Source organism: Bison bison, unplaced genomic scaffold (assembly GCF_000754665.1).
Source record: "Bison bison bison isolate TAMUID 2011002044 unplaced genomic scaffold, Bison_UMD1.0 scf7180017864072, whole genome shotgun sequence".
NCBI lineage: Eukaryota > Metazoa > Chordata > Mammalia > Artiodactyla > Bovidae > Bison > Bison bison.
In genome coordinates this window covers 4,838,904-4,860,066 of record NW_011494644.1, presented here as the reverse complement: position 1 = coordinate 4,860,066, position 21,163 = coordinate 4,838,904, and the positions used below count along the sequence as shown (strand labels likewise).

Here is a 21,163-nt window from a genome sequence, read left to right as displayed (position 1 = left end):
GTTTTACCCATCCACGGACTTGATTTATCCAACTGGAAAGCAGGGAAAGGTTAACCAAGCAAGAGGTAGGTATAGACTCATCTTGCTTTTTTAATCTTGACTATGGTTTTAAGATAACAACAGAATTTTCCTGTTTTATAATGGTGTGTGCGTGCTAAGTCACTTCAGTCATGTCCGACTCTGTGCAACCCTATGGACTGCAACCTGCCAGGCTCCTTCACCTGTGGGATTCTCCAGGCAAGAATACTGGAATGGGATCCCTTCTCCGGGGGATCTTCCCAACCCAGGGATGGAACCCATGTCTCTTATGTCTACCTGCATTGGCAGGCGGGTTCTTTAATAGGCACTTCTCCAAAATCTTACTCAAGCAGAAAACACAAATATTCAGATAATTCGAGAGATGCTACTTGCTTAAACAGTCCCTGGGAATTAAGCAGGCACCTCAGTCTATGCTACCCAATTACTTGCGGATGCGGAGAGCAAGTTATAAGGGGGAAGTGGACATTTGGCTCAAATGATCAAATTACCTAAGTCCCTGAGCTTCATTTTGCATCATGTAGATGCAAGAATGATTTTAATTCTATAGGAAGTAGAGAATTATCAAAAAGGGTTAATAATTCCATCTATAGATCAAGCATTGTCTATAAACAAAATACAGACTATCTGACCGTTTGTGTACTCAGTTCAGTGCAGTTGCCCAGTCGTGTCTGACTCTTTGAGACCCCACGGACTGCAGCACACCAGGCTTCCCTGTCCATCACCAACTCCCAGAGCCTGCTCAAACTCATGTCCCTTGTACTCACTTGTGTACTAGCTTTCTTAAAATGTCTATAGATTCTGCTGTAATGATAAAAAAAAAAAAATATATATGAACTTCTTTGTTACTATGCATGCTCAAACCTTTAAAAATACAAGTACTAAAATGTGGAGATGAACCAACATTTTTGACTATGGAGGTAATTCTCCAGTTAGAAAAACCTGGGAACTACCGCTGAAGACCTCACTCTCGGGACTTACTTTTGGCATAAGTGAGAATTTACTAAGAGAGCCAAAAACAAGGAGGTCAGGAAAACCAAAAGCCAAATACAAATTTGTTGTTGTTTAGTCACTAAGTGGTGTCCAACTCTTTTGTGATCCCATGGACTGTTGCCTGCCAGGTTCCTCTGTCCATGGGATTTCCCAGGGAAGAATAGTGGAATGGGTTTCCATTGCCTTCTCCAGGAGATCTTCTCAACCCAGGGGCTGAACCTGCGTCTCCTGAAGTTTCAGGCGGATTCTTTACCATTGAGCACCAGAGAAGCCCTAAGACACAAAGTTAGCCCACCAAAATCCAGGCACTCTTCTTGTTCTTAGTTTTATTTCAGGCATGCTAAAACAAGAAGCGTGCCACACCTTCTAAACTGATCTATCATTAAGTCAGAAGGCAGGTATTTATAAACTCAGAATTTTACAAGGAATCATAAGCTTGCTTAGCTGAGTTCAAATTTTTTAAAAAGACTTTGAGTTAAGCACCCATCTTGTCTGAAACATAAAGTTAATGTCATGTATATATACACATATATGGACTTCCCTGGTGGCTAAGAAGGTAAAGCCTCTGTCTACAATGCGAGAGACCTGGGTTTGATCCCTGGGTTGGGAAGATTCCCTGGAGAAGGAAATGGCAACCCACTCCAGTACTCTTGCCTTGAAAATCCCGTGGATGGAGGAGCTTGGTGCAGGCTACTGTCCATGGGGTTGCAAAGAGTCGGGCACGACTGAGCGACTTCACTTCATATGTATATATACGGTGGATACAAAGTTTTGATAACATTATAAAAAATTCCATAGCCTGAACTTCTGTTTATGACCAAAAAAAGTAAAAATCTTTCTTATTTCCATCTGCAAAAAGAACTATTGATATTTCGCTTTAGATTATTTTCATTATAATAAACACTTATTTTAGTAGGTATCAAACTGAAAACCACCACTTACAGTCACTTTAAAGTCAACACTACTTAAAACTCTCACTTGACTTACTATAGCAATAAAACACCAAAGAACATGAATAGTAAGTGTATCTTTAGAAGCAGGAACAAAGGATTTCTGAACTTGGTTCTCCTTTAATACAAAATGTTTTATATAGAAGAGTTTAAAAGTAGCAGAATGGTGTAATGATTAGGCTGGGAACATGCACTAAATACTGGTAAATTATTAAATGAAAACCCCAAACCCTTCTTTCAGAATCAACTTGAGTTGTTATTGTTAACCTATTGCTAAACCAAATAATAATGTTGCAGAAGAGGCTGCTTATGATTGCTTCTCAGCTATGACTGCTGCTGCTGCTAAGTCGCTTCAGTCGTGTCCAACTCTGTGCAACCCCATAGACGGCAGCCCACCAGGCTCCCCTGTCCCTGGGATTCTCCAGGCAAGAACCCTGGAGTGGGTTGCCATTTCCTTCTCCAATGCATCAAAGTGAAAAATGAAAGTGAAGTCGCTCAGTCGTGTCCAACTCTTCGCGACCCCATGCACTGCAGCCTACCAGGCTCCTCCATCCATGGGACTTTCTAGGCAAGAGTACTGGAGTGGGGTGCCATCGCCTTCTCCTACATGGACTCTAAATAATGATGGGGACCCCTTGAAAGCAGGGCGTTTAGAACTGAAAGCTAACTTGTCTTTTTCAGTGCAATTTTTGTTCAAGCTTTTCCCGGGCCGGGGTGGGGGTGGAGGAGAAGTTCCCCCAGTGTCCTTAAAAAGAACACACTAATACTAAAAGGCATAAAGTCTGGTGTGTTGGGTTTTGTGTGGACTTTTTTGCCATGTAAAATCATCAGTAACTTTAATTCTTCAGATCGTTCTTTTTTGTTGTTTTGCCATTGTTTTTTGAAGAACGCTAAAGAACATTTCAATACAGTTTCCCGTTTGATTTGGAGTCAAAATAAGCTTTTGCCATGGAGACAGGGTTAGCACTTTCAGTTACTAGTGGCTATGAAAGATGAGTTTCTTGAAGGTCAGAGGCATGATTCCGGCCCTTCAGCTTCAACAAATCACCATCAGCAAATCCTAAATCCAATCATCTCTCTTTCCAAAGAGCTTTATCTGTAGTGACTTGTAAATTAAGATAGTTTTAGTTATTTTCTTTTGGCTGTGGACTAGTAATACCTCTACCAGAATAAGGGCAGTTAGGGCAGAATAGTAAACCTAGTTTCTTTCTTAACCTAAGAATAAAAACAGATCATTAACATTTTACTTGTTAGTGTCCCTGGATTTAGAAGTCAAGGATTTGTGAGTTTACCATTCCTCTTTTATCGCCTCTGAAACGACTGTTCCTTCTAAGATTATTGGCTGACATTCTACCATACCTGTCTTCTGTCAGCTGTACCTTTTCCATTACATCAAGGCTAAGAACACTGACTTTCTGATCTGTCACCTTAATTTAGAATTTTTGTGTTTTGTCTACACGAAGATGGTAAAAGCCACAACCTACGAGCAGTATTTATTTTGTTGTGTGTAGAAACCAGCTTTCACTGTCCTGGCCATCAAGGGCTAGGACTGCATTCTCCTCTCTCCAGGTGTAACGTCATGACTCCAGATGCTTAACTTGTGATCTTTTTTAAAAAAGTATGCAAAAACGCTTGCAATTTTTTTCTCAGGAGTGGCTTCAACTTCACCTTCAGGTGGGTCTGAGGCCCACCGTTTCAGGGGCAGTACAAATTCTCAGCGATTTGGAGGTGAGGACTCCGATATCAAGAAGAAAACAGTTAACTGCCCTGAACTTCCGACCGATCCTCGATTTCCCAGCATCAAGCAGAGCAAATCTGGGAGTCAGGACCAGCAAGGGTCTGCGGGGCAGCGGACCTCAGGGTCCCGGCACGCCTCGCGCCTCCCGCCCGCAACCGTCCGCTGCTCGTAGACCGTACTTCTGACCCTCACGCCCACTTATCCCGTCCACCGGCCAGGCAGCCGGCCACCCACCACAGGGGCAGCGGAGGCCACCACCTCCTCACCCAGCTCGCCGAATGCACGGCCAGAAGCTTTTCGAAGAGAGGAGAGGGCGGGACCCTCGACCGCACCCCTTGTCCTTTTCCCGCCTTCTTTGTTTCCTTCGGAGTCACCATTGGCTGCCTGCCTCTGATACCGGGCGAACCGCGGGCCTGCGGCGAGACGCGATTGGACGACGTCGCCGCCGCTCGGCCGGCGGTCTGCTCGCGATTGGCCGAGGGGCCGCCGGGGGTTTGAATCGCAGCCCCGGTCGGGGAGGGTTCTGCCAAAGTGCCACGTTGGGCCCGGCTGCGGCGTGAGGAGCCGGCTCGGAGAGCCGACTCAGGAGCTCGCGCCGGGGCGCCGGCCGTTGGGGCGGTTGGGCGGCGCGAGAGAACCCAGTCCGCGGCGTGCGCTGCGGGCCGCCGTGCGGCGGCGCCGGAGGCGGTAGCGGGCGGCTGTGGTCAGGCGTCGCGGTGGAGCCTGGGCGGCGGCGCGTCCCGCCCGAGGGCGGCTCTGGCTGAGGGCGGAGGGGCCGGGGGAGAGCCCGGGGCAGCGGCTGAGGCGGGCCGGCGGCGGCAGGGGCCGCTGCCCCCGGAAGAGCCGGCCGAAATGCTGGCGGAAAACCTGGTGGAGGAGTTTGAGATGAAGGAGGACGAGCCGTGGTACGACCACCAGGACCTCCAGCAAGGTGAGGGTGCGGTCGCCAGGCGGGGCCTGGCCAGAGCAGGGCGGCTGCCAGCTCGAGGCTTCACCTCCTGGCCGCGAAACTGTTAAAAAGTTGATTTTGCTCGGGGCCCACCAACGCCAGGAGCGGGGAAGATCTGGCACTCACCTGGCGTTGGGACTGTCGCGTCTGCTGGTCCCGCGCGGGAGGACTCCGCTGCGCGGGCCCGGGCTCTTGCGCGGTAATCAGCATCCCCCATCGTCCCAGCCACTACTGCGTGTCAGGAGCTGACCGGGCTCCAGGCACCGTTTGGAGCTCTCTCCGGGGATTAACTGGTTTAATCCCCACCATGTTCCTCGGAGCGGAGAGGGGTGGCCCCTTACCGGGCTGTCCGCGTCGGGGAGGAACCACAGCCGGTGCTCACAGCCGGCGAGTGTGAGCTGCTGCAGGTGGTGGACCCGGGGTGGCAGTGCCGTGTGGCAGGAATCGCGCACACATTTGATCCTCACAATAACTCCGTTGAGAGAGTAACTCATATTGTTCCCCTTTTCCAAATGGGTAACGCGGATGCTAAAGCGGCCAAGTGACTTCCCTCAAATGTGGAAGCAAGTCGGTTTTTTTTTTTGACTGATTTTTATTGGAGTTTAGTTGATTTACAATACTGTGTTTCTGCCGTAGAGCAAAACATTTTTGAACCCGCACACTCAGAATGAGGAGTCGTCCTAGTCACTGCTCAAACCCCTATCTCTTCTGCTCCACCTGGTTTACAGCTCTTACAGTTGGCGTTAGACAGGGTGAGAGGGGGGCTACTTAGGCGTGGTTTACCAGATGCCAAGTGAATGACTTGAGGGCACTTCTACCTCAGCTGCTTCCTTCACTTTGCCCCCTAGCTTTTTCACAAGAGGCATTCCCATCTTGGCCTGTCCTGGATTTCCTGTCTCCTGAGAAATTTTTTTCAGGCATCTTCTGTTTCAGCAATTCTGTGTAAATCAACTTTTTCATCTCTCAACTGGCATAAAAAGTTACCATCTCATTTAGTTGAATATTAATTGACCATGGTGTTTGTTCATGCTAACCGTTGAACTTAGGGGAGAGAGAATGTAGGCTTAAAAGACTCATACTTTAAAAAGAAAAAAAAAAGACTCAGAAAAGAAACATAAGGAACTCTTGGGGGAAGGTGATTTCTTAAATCAATATGTCACAGCCTGTCGCTTAAATCAGATTTTATATAGTCTTTATATAAGTCAAAGTTTATGTAAGTAATTATGCTTACATAGTCTAACCTATTCAGTGGCTGCAGTGCAGTATCTGCCATCATATTCACAGCATCCACAAGGCAGATTTGTCTTACGTTTTAACCTGTTTTCAGAATGCCCCAGAAGGATTGATGGCCTAGTTTGATACTTTCTCCAGAATTTATGAGGCAACCATTTTGCAATTGCAACCTTTCCCTATAAAGAAATGAAGCAGTTTGCCCTATAATCAAAACTATATATTTTTCCTTACTGTATTTAGAAAGTGTAGCTCTGTACAGGTTGTTTTGGTTTTTTTTTTTAATCTATCTAGCACAATACTTAGCACATAATAGAAACTCAATTTTAACACTTGTTGACCTGAACTGAGGCACTCACACAAGATTATTGTTTTCATGGCTCTCTTCCACCAGGCAAGTGAGTCTATACTGCACTTTCCCCCTGTGGGAGGTTGTTAGGAACAACCACTTGTAATATTTCAACTTACTGAGGAGCAAATGCAACATATTGAGGTTGGACGTGGAACTCTCTAACCTCTGATTGAAATCAAGTCATCAGGTGTGCAAATGCGTGAAATCTTGAAGCACACAGGTCCAAACTTCCTAGTGCCAGTTTCCGTTTGGAATTTGGTCTGTTCTTTTCAGAGGACTTTTACATCTATTATCACGATGGACTTTGACATAACTCTGTGTGTCATAACCAAGTGTGTGGGGTAGGAATAGATGTGAAATTCCAACAGTTACAACTGTGAATTTGGCCTGTGAAAGAATGAAGGCCACAGTGTGAATAAAAGGGTCTCTTTGTCCCATTCTCATTACATTATATGTTCACTCCTAAACTTCTAATGGATCTTTTGTTAATTTTTCAAAAATTGTATTTATTCCGTCCCAGGTGTTCATTGAGGCACTAGGACTACAGTGCCTGTCCACAGGACAGACAGGATCCTGCTCATTTACTAGGGATCTGTTGACTGGAGGTGCTGCCTCCTGGGGCGCCCACTATAGTGCTAGGCAGTGGGTGGGCCCTCACTAGATAATTTTGCTGCTGAGTAAGGTTTGGGAGCAAGTCTGTCCTCTTACGCTGATAAGCAGATCTAGTGGGATTTTATCAAGTGCAGACACGTGTCTGTTCATTTTTTAACATCCTCATTATTAATTTTACTGAGAGCCTTATTTGAACAGAGTTGCTAAAACAGTTTTCTAAGATCCTGTGCTCAGTCATAGAACTACAATTTTTTTTTTCTTTAACAATAGAAGCATTACTTAAGTATATTGAATCTCTTTACCAAAGTTTGCTTGGGGCATTCTTTGTAAAAATTAAAATTGTTGAAAGTTTCTAACCTCAGAAGGCAGTGGTCTACCATTCATACCTTGTTAGAAACATGTGAAACTGTGCAGGCAGAAGAAGAAAACCCATTGCTTTTATAAAACACTTTGAAGAGAGTGTCTTTTGTCAGAGGGCTGAGTTGACAAAGTAAGAATACTGACTGTGATCTCTGTGAGTAAGATCCTTTCTGGGACAGCAGGAGCCTTCTCTGTAGGTAATGATGGTGATTGCTTTGAAATGTGCCCCTGAGAACAAGGTGGAAAGACTTCAGAGACTGGGTTTTCTTTTAGACCAGCTGCTGTTGTAATTGTCATTTGGCGAGCTATGCAAGCTTAGAATAAGGATTTGGGTTTCTACTGTAAAGATCAGCAAATGAAATCTTAGTTTAAATTAAGACTTCTACTTTTTAAGGTGAGTACGTTTTCCACATGAGCAACGAATTTGCTGAATCACTGTTTGGAGGGTCATTAAAACTGACACCGTCATTTTTCTTGATGTTTATATTCAGATTTTTTGCTTTCCCAATTATAGTAACATCGGCAACAGGAGTTACACAGAAGCATCACCAGATGACGCATTTGGTTTTGTAATAGGAAAAACTTTCAGCCTTAACGTTATTGAATGAATGCTAGAGACTACAGCTAACATGGGAATATGTCATCCTCTTTAAAGAAAAAAAACTAAAGAAAAATGTAATAGCAGTGAAATTTAAAGATTTCGGAATTCTGGAAGGAAGATCTTTTTTAAAAATCACCTGACTACTAGAGTTAATTTTTTACCTAGGGCATAGGGCTGAGTAGACTATCTGTTTAAAGCTAATAGTTTATATTGTTAAAATAGATTATTGTCACTTGCAAAGACTGATTAGTGGAAGGATATTAAACATGAAGTTATTGAAAGTTGCAGTTCTCAAGCCTGCAGTAAATCTGTGGTATTTTTAGTGTTTGCCTACGCCAGTTCAATAGGATTTAGAAAAGACAACCTCTTAATGAAAATCCTTTTTGTAAAGTGAGATGAACAGGTGTATAAGGCTTCAAAACTATATTGTTTCCTTTTCTTTTGTGTGTTAAGTAAGAATAAAGGACATTGAATATTCTCTCATTCCCTCCACAAATTATTTAGAAAACCTTCTTGGGCTTACTGCCAGCTTTTGGCTCCTTTTGGTAATGGAAGCCAGATGCTACACAACAGGAAATAAACTTCTTTTTTTTTTTTTTAAAGACCAAGAAAGACTTTTGTCTTTAAACTAACAGATGAAGTAATATCCTATTATACAGTGTGACTTCACAGATGCTTTCTTGTAGTTGAGACTTGTTTCGCCAGAATTCTATCCTACACATCCAATGAAATATTTGGAAGACTGAGACTTCAGGTTACTGAGCCAGGCTTGGGTTTTGTTTAACTCAAAATAAGGATTGCGATAAGGACAAGTCTCAAATTCTTCTCTGTTGGATGTTTACTGCAAGAGTGCTATACTTGGCGTCTCTTCTGCGGCAGCGGGAACAGGAAAGGTGCTCCCGGCTGACATTAAGTAACATGGGTAGTTTCCTAACTGAAAGAAATAGCTGTAGATGGTCTCAAATTAGTCTTGCTTCTGAAAGAGGTTTTGGCTCAGCTTTTGGTTGCTGGATAAGAATATCTTTGGTAAGTCTCTGGTCTTTCCCAGTGAGGAGTTACTCACCACTTTATAGCAGGCCAGGAGAGACTTAAGTAATGTCTAGGTAATGTTTGCTTTGTCCTTAATAATTCAGCATAGTGGTTCCTTTATGGGGCTGTGTATACACATTACACACGCTATGAGTGTAAAATAATTATTTCTGGAAATCTCAGCTGTACGTAGTTCCTTTTTCATTTACTGAAAACAAGATAGCAACTTGCCTGGGGTTGTATATGCTTTCCCTGGCAGCACAGGCAGTAAAAGCCAAAGAGCTCAACTCTAGTTTCTCATTGTCATCTAGGAAAACAAGCAGACTGAGGTACTCTGTACCTTAGACAAAGATGTGGACATCCCTGTCAACAAAATTAAAAGTGTGTGGATGTGGATAATGGAGAATCGTGATGAGGGTGAAAGTTAGAATCTGTTGACAGTGGTTTCTCATTTGCTTATTATGACTCACCACGTGGAATTGGTTAGATCACTTCTTAGCATCTTTCTGCTTCTCATTTGAAAATCTGGGTTAACTACCTTGAAAAGATACAAAAAATTAATTTCAAATGTTTGAACAGTTTGTAAAGGGTTTGATGTCTTGTGAGTACAAGATATTATTTCATAGACTTGGTATATGAAGTCTTAAGTACATTAATAGACATTGTTAATATTTAAATCACAAGAGAATGTATTTTGACACTGATCTACCAACAGTATACTGTTTTATTTTAAATGGGTGTAAAATGTTTTAAAATGAGCTGGAGTGGTGTTTCGTGGGTTTTGCTGCCTTGTTTTTTTCCTTCTGAGGGAAAACTAACCAACCACAATGTTAATTATGCCCTCAAATGGCCGCTACCAGGTAACAAAAGTTGCTTTCCAGTTACCACTTATTCTAGGTTAAGCTCTAATATTGGTTTAATGAATTAAATGTTAAACCTTGTTTGTCAACCTCTAAAAATTGTTTTAAAATCATATGTGGTGAGGTTCCCTCTTTTGATAATAAGTGTAATAAGTATATTTTTCAACACGGGTGAAATGACTTTCCAACATCCTTAGAATAAAACCTAAACTTTCCTTACCATGGCCGATTTCTGTAGTCTGAACCGTACCTACTTCTCCAGCTCCCGTACCACTCTCCCCAGTGAGCTTCTGTCACACTGGCTTTATGTTGGGCTGCTGTTGTTCAGTCACTCAGTCATGTCCAACTCTTTGTGACCCCATGGACAGCAGCACGCCAGGCTTCCCTGTCCATCACCAACTCCCGAGCTTGCTCAAATTCATGCCCATCAAGTCAGTGATGCCATCCAACCATCTCATCCTCTGTCATTCCCTTCTCCTTGCACCTTCAGTCTTTCCCAGCATTAGGGTCTTTTCAAATGAGTCAGTTCTTTGCATCACATGGCCAAAGTATTGGAGTTTCAGCTTCAGCATCAGTCATTCTATTGAGTATTCAGGACTAATTTCCTTTAGAATGGACTGGTTGGATATCCTTGCAGACCAAGGGACTCTCAAGAGTCTTCCCTAACACCGTAGTTCAAAACCATCAATTCTTCGGTGCTCAGCTTTCTTTATAGTCCAACTTTCACATGCATACATGACTACTGGAAAAACCATAGCCTTGACTAGACGGACCTTTGTTGGCAAAGTAATGTCTCTGCTTTTTAGTAAGCTGTCTGGGTTGGTCATAACTTTTTTTCCAAGGAGTAAACGTCTTAATTTCATGGCTGCAGTCACCATCTGCAGTGATTTCGAACCTAAAAAAATAGTCTCTCACTGTTTCCCAATCTATTTGCCATGCCGTGATGGGACCGGATGCCTTGATCTTAGTTTTCTGAATGTTGAGCTTTAAGTCAACTTTTTCACTCTCCTTTTTCACTTTCATCAAGATGCTCTTTAGTTCTTCCTCGCTTTCTGTCATAAGGGTGGTGTCTGCATATCTGAGGTTATTGATATTTCTCCTGGCAATCTTGATTCCAGCTTTGTGCTTCATCCAGTCCAGCATTTCTCATGGTGTACTCTGCATATACGTTAAATAAGCAGGGTGACAATATACAGCCTGGACGTACTCCTTTCCCGATTTGGAACCAGTCTACTGTTGCTTCTTGATCTGCATACAGGTTTCTCAAGAGGCAGATCAGGTGGTCTGGTATTCCCGTCTCTTGAAGAATTTTCCAGTTTTTTGTGATCCACACAGTCAAAGGCTTTGGCATAGTCAATAAAGCAAAAGTAGGTGTTTTTCTGGAACTCTCTTGCTTTTTCAGTGATCCAGTGGATGTTGGCAATATGATCCTGGTTCCTCTGCCTTTTCTAAATCCAGCTTGAACATCTGGAATTTCACAGTTCACGTACTGTTGAAGCCTGGCTTGGAGAATTTTGAGCATTACTTTGCTAGTGTGTGAGATGAGTGCAATTTTGCGGTAGTTTGAATATTCTTTGCCATTGCCTTTCTTGTGGAATGGAATGAAAACTGACCTTTTCCAGTCCTGTGGCCACTGCTGAGTTTTCCAAATTTGCTGGCATATTGAGTGCAGCACTTTCACAGCATTGTCTTTTAGGAGTTGAAATAGCTCAACTGGAATTCCATCACCTCCACCAGCTTTGTTCATAGTGATGCTTCCTAAGATCCATTTGACTTTGCACTGCAAGATGTCTGGCTCTAGGTGAGTGATCACACCGTCGTGATTATTTGGATCATGAAGATCTTTTTTGTATAGTCCTCTGTGTATTCTGGCCACCTCTGCTTAATATCTTCTGCTTCTGTTAGGTACACACCATTTCTGTCCTTTATTGAGCCCGTCTTTGCATGAAATGTTCCCTTGGTATCTCTAATTTTCTTGAAGAGATCTCTGGTCTTTCCCATTCTATTGTTTTCCTATATTTCTTTGCATTGATCATTGAGGAAGGCTTTCTTATCTCTCCTTGCTATTCTTTAGAACTCTGTATTCAAATGGATATATCTTTCCTTTTCTCCTTTGCCTTTTGCCTCTTTTCTCAGCTATTTGTAAGGCCTCCTCAGACCACGATTTTGCCTTTTTGCATTTCTTTTTCTTGGGGATGGCCTTGATCACTGCCTGCTGTACAATGTCACGAACCTCAGTCCATAGTTCTTCAGGCACTCTGTCTATCAGATCTAATCCCTTGAATCTATTTGTTACTTCCACTGTATAATCGTAAGGGATTTGATTTAGGTCATACCTGAATGGCCTAGTGGTTTTCCCTACTTTTTTCAATTTAAGTCTGAATTTGGCAATAAGGAGTTCATGGTCTGAGCCACAGTCAGCTGCTGGTCTTATTTTTGCTGACTGTATAGAGCTTCTCCATCTTTGGCTGCAAAGAATATAATCAATCTGATTTTGGTATTGATTATCTGGTGGGTAGAATCTTCTCTTGTGTTGTTGGAAGAGGCTGTTTGCTATAACCAGTGCATTCTCTTGACAAAACTGTTATTAGCCTTTGCCCTGCTTCATTCTGTACTCCAAGGCCAAATTTGCCTGTTACTCCAGGTATCTCTTGACTTCCTACTTTTGCATTCCAGTCCCCTATCATGAAAAGGACATCTTTTTTTGGTGTTAGTGCTAGAAGGTCTTATAGGTCTTCATAGAACCGTTCAACTTCAGCTTCTTCAGCATTACTGGCCAGGGCATGGACTTGGATTACTGTGATATTGAATGGTTTGCCTTGCAAATGAGCAGAGATCATTCTGTCATTTTTGAGATTGCATCTAAGTACTGCGTTTCAGACTCCTGTTGACTATGAGGGCTACTCCATTTCTTGTAAGGGATTCTTGCCCACAGTAGTAGATATAATGGTAACCTGAGCTAAATTCACCCATTCCAGTCCATTTTATTTCACTGATTCCTAAAATGTCGAATTCCTAAATTGCCATCTCCTGTTTGACCATGTCCAATTTTGATTCATAGACCTAACATTCCATGTTCCTATGCAATATTGCTCTTTACAGCATCAGACTTTACTTCCATCACCAGTCACATCCACAATTGGGTGTTGTTTTTGCTTTGGTTCCATCTCTTCATTCTTTCTGGAGTTATTTCTCCACTGTTCTTCAGTAGCATGTTGGGCACCTGCCGACCTGGGGGGTTCATCTTTCAGTGTCCTATCTTTCTGCCTTTTCATACTGTTAATGGGGTTCTCAAGGCAAGAATACTGAAGTGTTTTTGCCAGTCCCTTCTCCAGTGGGCCACGTTTTGTCCACTCTATTGTTCCAGTTCTGTTGTTTTCCTCTGTTTCTTTGCATTGATCTCAGAGGAAGGCTTTCTTATCTCTCCTTGCTATTCTTTAGAACTCTCCATTCAGGTGTGTTTATCTTTCCTTTTCTCCTTTGCCTTTTGCTTCTCTTCTTTTCTCAGTTATTTGTAAGGCGGCCTAAGGCAAAATAGTTGTCTGAAAATCTGTTTCTTTTTCTTGATGGTTTTGATCACTGCCTCCCGTGTAGTGTTACAAACCTTCATCCTTAGTTCTTCAGGCACTCAGTCTGTCAGATCTAATCCCTTGAATCTATTTGTCACTTCCATTGTATAACTGTAAGGGATTTGATTTAGGTCATACCTGCATGGCCTAGTGATTTTGCCTACTTCAATTTAAGTCTCAATTTGGCAATAATTGTTCATAATCTGAGCCACTGTCAGCTCTTGGTCTTGTTTTTCCTGACTGCATCGAGCTTCTCCATCTTCAGCTGCAAAGAGTATAATTAGTCTGATTTCGGTATTGACCATCTAGTGATGTCCATGTGTAAAGTCATCTCTTGTGTTGCTTTAAGACAATGTTTGCTATGTCCAGTGTGTTCTTTTGACACAATTCTGTTAGCCTTTCCCCCTGTTTCATTTTGTACTCCATGACCAAACTTGCCTGTTACTCCAGGTATCTCTTGACTTCCTACTTTTGCATTCCAGTCCCCTATGATGAAAAGGACATCTATTTTGGGTGTTCATTCTAGAAGGTCTTGTAGGTCTTCATAGAACTGTTCAGCTTCTTTGGCATTAGTGGTTGGGGTATAGACTTGGATTACCGTGATATTGAATGGCTTGCCTTGGAAATGAACAGAGATCATTCTGTCGTTTTTGAGATTGCACCCAAGTACTGCATTTCAGACATGAAACTATGAGCCGTGTTGGGCCATACAGTGTGCCAGTTTCTTTCCCTTCTTAGGGCCTCTTCCTGGCATTTATGTGTTAAGATCTTCCTCCCTCAAGCTTTAGCTAAAATGTCTTCTAAGAGAGACTTCCATCATGACCTCCTTTCTAAAGTAGAAAATCCTTTGTGCCTTATCACAAAACCTGGAGGGTTTTTTTTCTTCTCTGTCACATAGCACATCCAGTTGATTAACAAATCCTTTTAGCTCTACTTTCAAAACACATCCAGTATTTGACACCTCTACTCATCTCCATCTCTGCCACTCTAGTCTAAGCCACCACGATCGCTCACCCAGTGATTGCAGTATCCCTGTCACCCTACCTCCACCTTAACCCTTTTGGCCAACTTAACCCAAAGCCAGAGTGGAGCTGATCAAAAGCCTTCACGTGGTTCCATTTTACTCAGTGAAAACCAGCATCTTGATCTCCGTAGTTTGGCTTTAACAGCTGGCCATCCTTGGAAGCCCTCTTTGTCTCCTGCTGCCCCAGCCACAGAACGCACACAGACACACGCAGTGTGCTCAAGCCTCATCGGCTGCAGTCCTTATTATCGCCACTCATGCTTCCTCCCAGGGTCTTTGCTCTTCTTCTGCCTCTGCCTCGAATGCTGGTCCCCTCGGTAGATCTATGTGAGGCACCTATTCAGTCCTTCACATCTGGAGTCTAATATCCCCCTTGTTGCCTGTTCTTAAATTTCAACCTCCCATATCCATACTTTTCCTTCCTTTTTTTTTTAAAGCATTTTTTTGCTATCTAGTATATATTTTCTCATGCTGTTTCTCCCATGAGAGTATAAGCTCCATGAGGGCAGGGAGTTAGCTGAGTTCATTTGTAGATCCCCAGAATGATGTTTGGTATTATTGAATATATGCATACATGTATGGATGAATAGTGTTTATAACAGTTTTCAAGTTTATTTACTTATTTGCTGTCTGACTTCCCCTGTACATCTGGGAGTGTCAGGAAAGCAGGAACTTGATCTGTTTATTCAGCATTCTAGCCAAATCTTAGCATGGTGTCTAGCAACAAAGCAGCAGTATAGTTTCTGTGGTAACTCAGTCATAGCTCACACTTTCATTGCGCTTATGGCAGTCAGCAACAGTCATTGACTTGTGAATCAATGAATACTAATAACTTTGCCTGTGTACTGCTGCTTAGTTTGTGAAGTACTTCCTTGTGTACTATTTCATTTGATTTTCACAATCATATTGACAGGACAGTCATCTCTCTACACAAGAATACTAAATGTAGGGATGTTTAAAGTCACTCTGTTTAAAGCGTTCACTTGGTAAATGGCAGTCAGAACTGAACTCCAGATTTTCCTACTCAGTTCAGTGCATTTTCCACTGTTATCAAAGGACCTCTCCAACTTACTATGCAGAAAAGTGTTTCAGGTACCTTATGTTACAACTATTGTCCTTTTTTGTATCAGTGAATTTTTGTTTCTGGGATTGTGTGTAACAAAACTAATGCTGTCGTATATGCACATATGCCTAAAGAGTGTTGAAAAGCGAGGTTTAAAATGGAAATATGGTTCTGTGTTAAATGAAAGTCTGAGCTATGACTGAGTTACCACACAAACTGTTCTGCTGCTTTGCTTATCTAGATTGGTCATCTTGAAGAAGGAATGAAAAGAAATAGAAAAAATGAGAGAGACCTGTGGTAGTGTTCTTATCACTGATGTCATTTTCCTTTTTTTGGCTTAAGTTTTAGTGCACTGAGAGGGCCAGGGTCTGTCACACACTTGCTTTGACGGTTGTATTCACAGCAGCCAAACTCATGGGACTTTAGGTTTGCCTGTACTTTGGCAGCTAATTATGATCTTAGGTGTCACAATGCTGAATGATCATTCCTAAACAAATGAATACCCCTCCATAAAGTGCACCACTATTCTTGACGTCTTGTAAGAGTGCATCGAGAGTACCGTACCTGGTAAAAGGCCCCATTGTCACTGAACTTAAGTAGAATCTGGGTTTCCTTCTGTGCCATTCCATCTTCCCCTGGGATCTAACTTAAACTTTATACATTGGGTTGGGTTTTAGTTCATTCTTATTTGAAGCCCTGGTTTATGTAAAATGTTGAAATGAGATCATTTGCACTACCTTAATAAGATTTGCTTGTTGTGCTAGATCTCCAACTTGCTGCTGAGCTTGGGAAGACATTACTGGATCGAAACACAGAGTTGGAGGATTCTCTTCAGCAGATGTACACAACCAATCAGGAGCAGTTACAGGAAATCGAGGTAATTTACTTAATGGGGGAGTTACTTCTGAGGTATTGGCTGTCTCTGCTCTTAAACCAATTGTATTCTACTAAAGTAACACTTGCAATTAAAAGTAATGTTTAATTTATAATGTGGACTTTTTTAGTATAAAGAACCATGGAAAGTGTATAGAGGTTGATTTTTACTGTCTTTAAGCTTTCTCAGTACATAAATCTGCTATGATGAAAGACATTTCTCTCTACCCCCTTGGTGAAGTAAACTTAGAAGTAAATGGTCCAGTATTTACCAATATGTGAAGCAAAGTAAAGCTGTGAATACTATATTTAGTTTTTTATTTTTTTCTTTTAAAAATGAACTATGTAATATTTAAGATTTGCAAAGAGGTACAAGAGAAAAATACAGTGGGTATCCTTATACCCACCAACCAGACTGAGAAAGAAAATTGTCTGTTGAGACTCCCTCTGTAAACCCTGCTTGGCTGCATCCCCTCCCCTTAACCAAACACCATCCTAAATTTGATGAAAATTTTTAAAATTGTAGTACCTGATTTCATAATATGAAAGATGCTAGCTTAAGGCTTTAAAATGGAAGTGCTATCTTGTAAATGGTCCCATTAATGTAGCCCAGCTCTGTGTAGGCCAGGTGACTGTAAAGATGATAGTTATGGATATTAACCAAACAGTTGTCCATCAGAACATTGCATGCCCCAAACTACCCTCCCACCTTAAAAAAGTCTTGCGCTTAAATTGTAACTCCTTCCCCTCAAATTGATACAGTAGAACCAGGACTCTTATAAGTCTATGTGCAGGAAAACATAGAAGACCTTAGAACACAGAAACCATTCGTCATGGTCAGAACTTACTAGGCTCTGATTATATACTGAAGCAGGTGCTAGAAACGCAAAGTAGAATGACATAGCCCTTGACTTCAGCCGAAATGACAGATTTCCGTTTTTGAATACGAATAAACCTGTCGTTAAAACGAAGACAAATTTATCATCTCAGTATTCTTACTTTTACATGGTGATCATAATTAAGATGCATACAGTAGATTCCCCTCCCCCGTCTCAGGATTTATGAATTTAGCCCATGATGTGACAAAATATGCTTTTATAATTCTAGAAAGGTGTACCTTGTAATGGTATTGAAGTCATCAGCTATCATTTTAAGTATATTCTATATCAGAAGAGCATAGAACTTCCCATACCTAAAGTTGAATTTATTACTCATAGAATTGGGCAGAAAACTAACAATGCAGGAAAACCAGGCATTTTTAAACTGTGATATCCAAGTGTCATACATGGTCAAGAAACTCATTCCTGTTTTGTTTCATGGGCTTTGTTTTTCAACTGATTGGAAGATTTCATAGAGTGGTCCCAGGGCATATACCTGAAGATTATCATATACTGTGTGGTACATTAATTTGAATTTGGGTAGAAACATAGTCTTAATACCTTGTATTGGTGTTTTCCATGTAAGCACTTACAAATCACCATAACTGAATACTGTAGTGAATACTTATTTTAGCACATCTGCCAAATACAGATTTAAAAAGTCCAAATATTTGTACAATTAGAGAATGATGCCTATTTGTTACTGTAAGGATTACAAACACAATTGCTTTATGATCTAAGTTACCTGTCTTTCTACTTTTGTTTTCTGTGGTTATTGAAGATGATTAAACAATTAAAAGAGATCATTGACATTCTGAAAAAAATCCAAAGATCTTTGAGATTCTCCAAATCTATAAATAACACTCCACTAATGTCTTCTGTAAGATTTTTTTTTTTCCTTAAAAAATGTCTGTATTCAAGCTTTCACACAGATGTGGCACTGTGGCCCCAGCAGTCACCTCTCCCCAACCCCTGATTCTTATAAGATATTGAAAAGGATAATAGAAATGTAAGTATCCAGGTCAGACCTTAATGATTAAATAAATATACAATCAACTATATGTGTTAATATAAAGCTAATTGAGTAAGTTTAGCCTGGAGTACTTCTAGAAACACTTCCATAGATCTCTTGTTTCTGTAGTGGAGCACACGGGTCCAGTGGTTCATAGACCAAGTATTGTAGTGTTCAACATTTTACTCTTTATCCGAACCTATTTTTTGAGTAAGAACAAAGATTTCTTCTCTGCCATTATGGTTGACTTTTTTCTTTCTTTCTCTTTATAAATGGCTTTCTGAAAGTCAATAAGGAGTGGGATGAAATGGAGATGAAATGACAATTCTGTCTAAACCCACTTACCAGCCAGGGGCCTCTTACAGACTAGACTTACTGCCTGCTCGATTTATACCTGTGTCCAGGCAGACTTGCAGATCACGACAGACTTCCAAGATCTCTGTCCAATAGTCTATACCACGGATGGCCTGAACACTCGTAAAAGTAACCAGGCAGCTGAAGAACCTAATTCTCTACTACATGATGACCCATGCAGTGTGTATAGTGTCTCTTATCATTGTACCCTTGGAGAGCCCCCTAAACTTTATCAGGACTCTTCCTTTCATTTAAACCTGATGTCTTTTTTTCTCTTTTAAGTAAACTTTAGAAAAAAATATGCATACAGAAAAAAACACAAACGCTAAGTCAGGTAATTGTCATAAACATACCCTTGCAGCCAACACCCAGATGAGAAATGAGAAAGTGGGCTTCCTTGGTGGCTCAATGGTAAAGAATCTGCGTGCCGGTCCGGGAAGATCCCACATACCGTGGAGCAGCCAAGCCCTGTGCCACAGCTATTGAGCCTGCGCTCTAGAGCCCAGATGCCACAACTGCTGAAGCCCGCTCGCCTGGAGCTTCTTGTGCTCTGCAACAAGAGAAGCCACCACAATGAGAAACCCATGCATTACTGCTCTCTGCAGCTAGAGAAAAGCCTGTGCAGCAATGAAGACCCAAGACAGCCAAAAATTTAAAAAATAAAAAAATTAGAAAAAAAAGAAATAAGGACATTATCAGCTCTTCCAGTCACCACCCCCACTAAGCAGCACTCTAATACCCTTATATTAGTTTAGCCTATCTTTGAACTTTACATAAATGGAGTCACTTGTACAAGTTTTAAACTAACTTTTTAGAATGTTCATTGGAAATTTTCCTGATTTGAAAAGTAATACGTGATCATATTTTAAATTTAGAAAATATACTGAAAACCAAAAAGGAACCTCTGTACCAACCCAGAGAAATTTTAAATCAGCCAGAAAATAGTCCTGGAACAAACTACTCAAGAGTGGATGAAGAATGATGAGGAACTGGTGAAAATACTAGGATAAAATCCCCAAAACTGTGACTCATTATGGAAATAGACAACTAGGAAACTGGCAAAGGATATTTTCTCAGTAGAACTACAAGTATGCTCTCAAAAGCTGTTCGTGGGTTTCAAACAGTCCTCATAAAAATTGATCAGTATTTTGTTAGGCATTGTGTCTTTTAAAAAAAAAATAACCGTTGAAACTAATGATTGGCTCCAGAGATGCCTATGTAGCCTGTGTGGCTTTTATTCAGCAACTAATTTTTCAAGATTCCAGAGCAAGTTTTTTTTTTCTTGGCTGAAGAGAAGGAGAGAAGCTTTGGAGAATAATGAGATCTGACACCATCAAACACAATTGGATTCTCTTAAAGTTTCTGACAGTTGTGTGAGCAGCCTACAGCCTTGAGTAAACTGCTGGAAACCTGCTTGGAAACCTGCATTATCCCCACAGGAGTCAAAAGAGTCTGGCCTTAGGGGCCCTTATTTCAAGAGCTCATGTCTTCCTTGAAAATTTTAGCATTTTGTGCTTCCCCTACTACATTTATCAATATTCTACTGTGTATTATACTTATTTCTTGATTTGTTCTATTCTCCTTCTCTCCCCGCCCCCCTTACCTAACCATTTTCCACTGCAACTTTGAAGGCTGTTGCTGTGTTTATTCATGGTCTTTCAAACATAGTAGATGATAAATGAGTACTTGTTCAAATCAGTATCTTAACAGAGGACAGATAAGCAGTTTACAAAGCACTTCCAATAATTCCTAAATGTTTCCACCTCTGGAGATTTTGAAAGGAAGTGGAAGGAGCTCTGACCTCAGTGTTAGAAGATTCAGACCTAAACCCTCAATTCCATACCAAATAGCTAGACTTTCATTTCAGTTCAGTCCAGTCACTCAGTCATGTCCGACTCTTTGTGACGCCATGGACTGCAGCACGCCAGACTTCCCTGTCCATCACTAACTCCCGAAGCTGGCTCAAACTCATGTCCATCGTGTCGGTGATGCCATCCAACCATCTCATCCTCTGTCGTCCCCTTCTCCTCCCGCCTTCAGTCTTTCCCAGCATCAGGGTCTTTTCAAATGAGTCAATTCTTCACATCAGGTGGCCAAAGTATTGGAGTTTCAGCTTCAGCATCAGTCCTTCCAATGAATATTCAGGGCTGATCTCCTTTAGGATGGACTGGTTGGACCTCCTTGCAGTCCAAGGGACTGTAAAGAGTCTTCTCCAACACCACAGTTCACAAGCATCAATTCTTTGGCACTCAAGTTTCTTTATAGTCGAACTTGCACATGCATACATGACTACTATGGAAAAACCATAGCTTTAACTAGACGGACCTTTGTTGATAAAGTAATGTCTCTACCTTTTAGTAAGCTGTCTGAGTTCGTCCTGACTTTTCTTCCAAGGAGTAAGTGTCTTTTAATTTCATGGCTGCAGTCACCATCTGCAGTGATTTTGGAGGCTAAAAAAATAAAGTCTGTCACTGTTTCCACTGTTTCCCCATCTATTTGCCATGAAGTGATGGGACCAGATGCCATGATCTTATTTTCTGAATGCTGAGCTTTAAGCCAACTTTTTCATTCTCCTTTTTCACTTGCATCAAGAGGCTCTTTAGTTCTTCTTTGCTTTCTGCCATAAGGGTGGTGTCATCTGCATATCTGAGGTTATTGATATTTCTCCCAGCAATCTTGA

At 41.6% G+C, this 21,163-nt stretch overlaps 1 protein-coding gene across 1 annotated transcript in view; it reads left to right on the top strand.

Annotated features, from left to right (window-relative positions):
- The first annotated feature begins 4,260 nt into the window (after positions 1 to 4,260).
- Positions 4,261 to 21,163, top strand: part of CDR2 (cerebellar degeneration-related protein 2, 62kDa) — a 28,376-nt gene continuing 11,473 nt past the window's right edge. The window contains exons 1-2 of the mRNA XM_010837188.1: positions 4,261 to 4,648; positions 16,131 to 16,243. Of these exons, the coding sequence (XP_010835490.1) occupies positions 4,570 to 4,648; positions 16,131 to 16,243 (192 nt within the window). The 5' untranslated portion in view covers positions 4,261 to 4,569. The remainder of the gene's footprint in view (positions 4,649 to 16,130; positions 16,244 to 21,163) is intronic.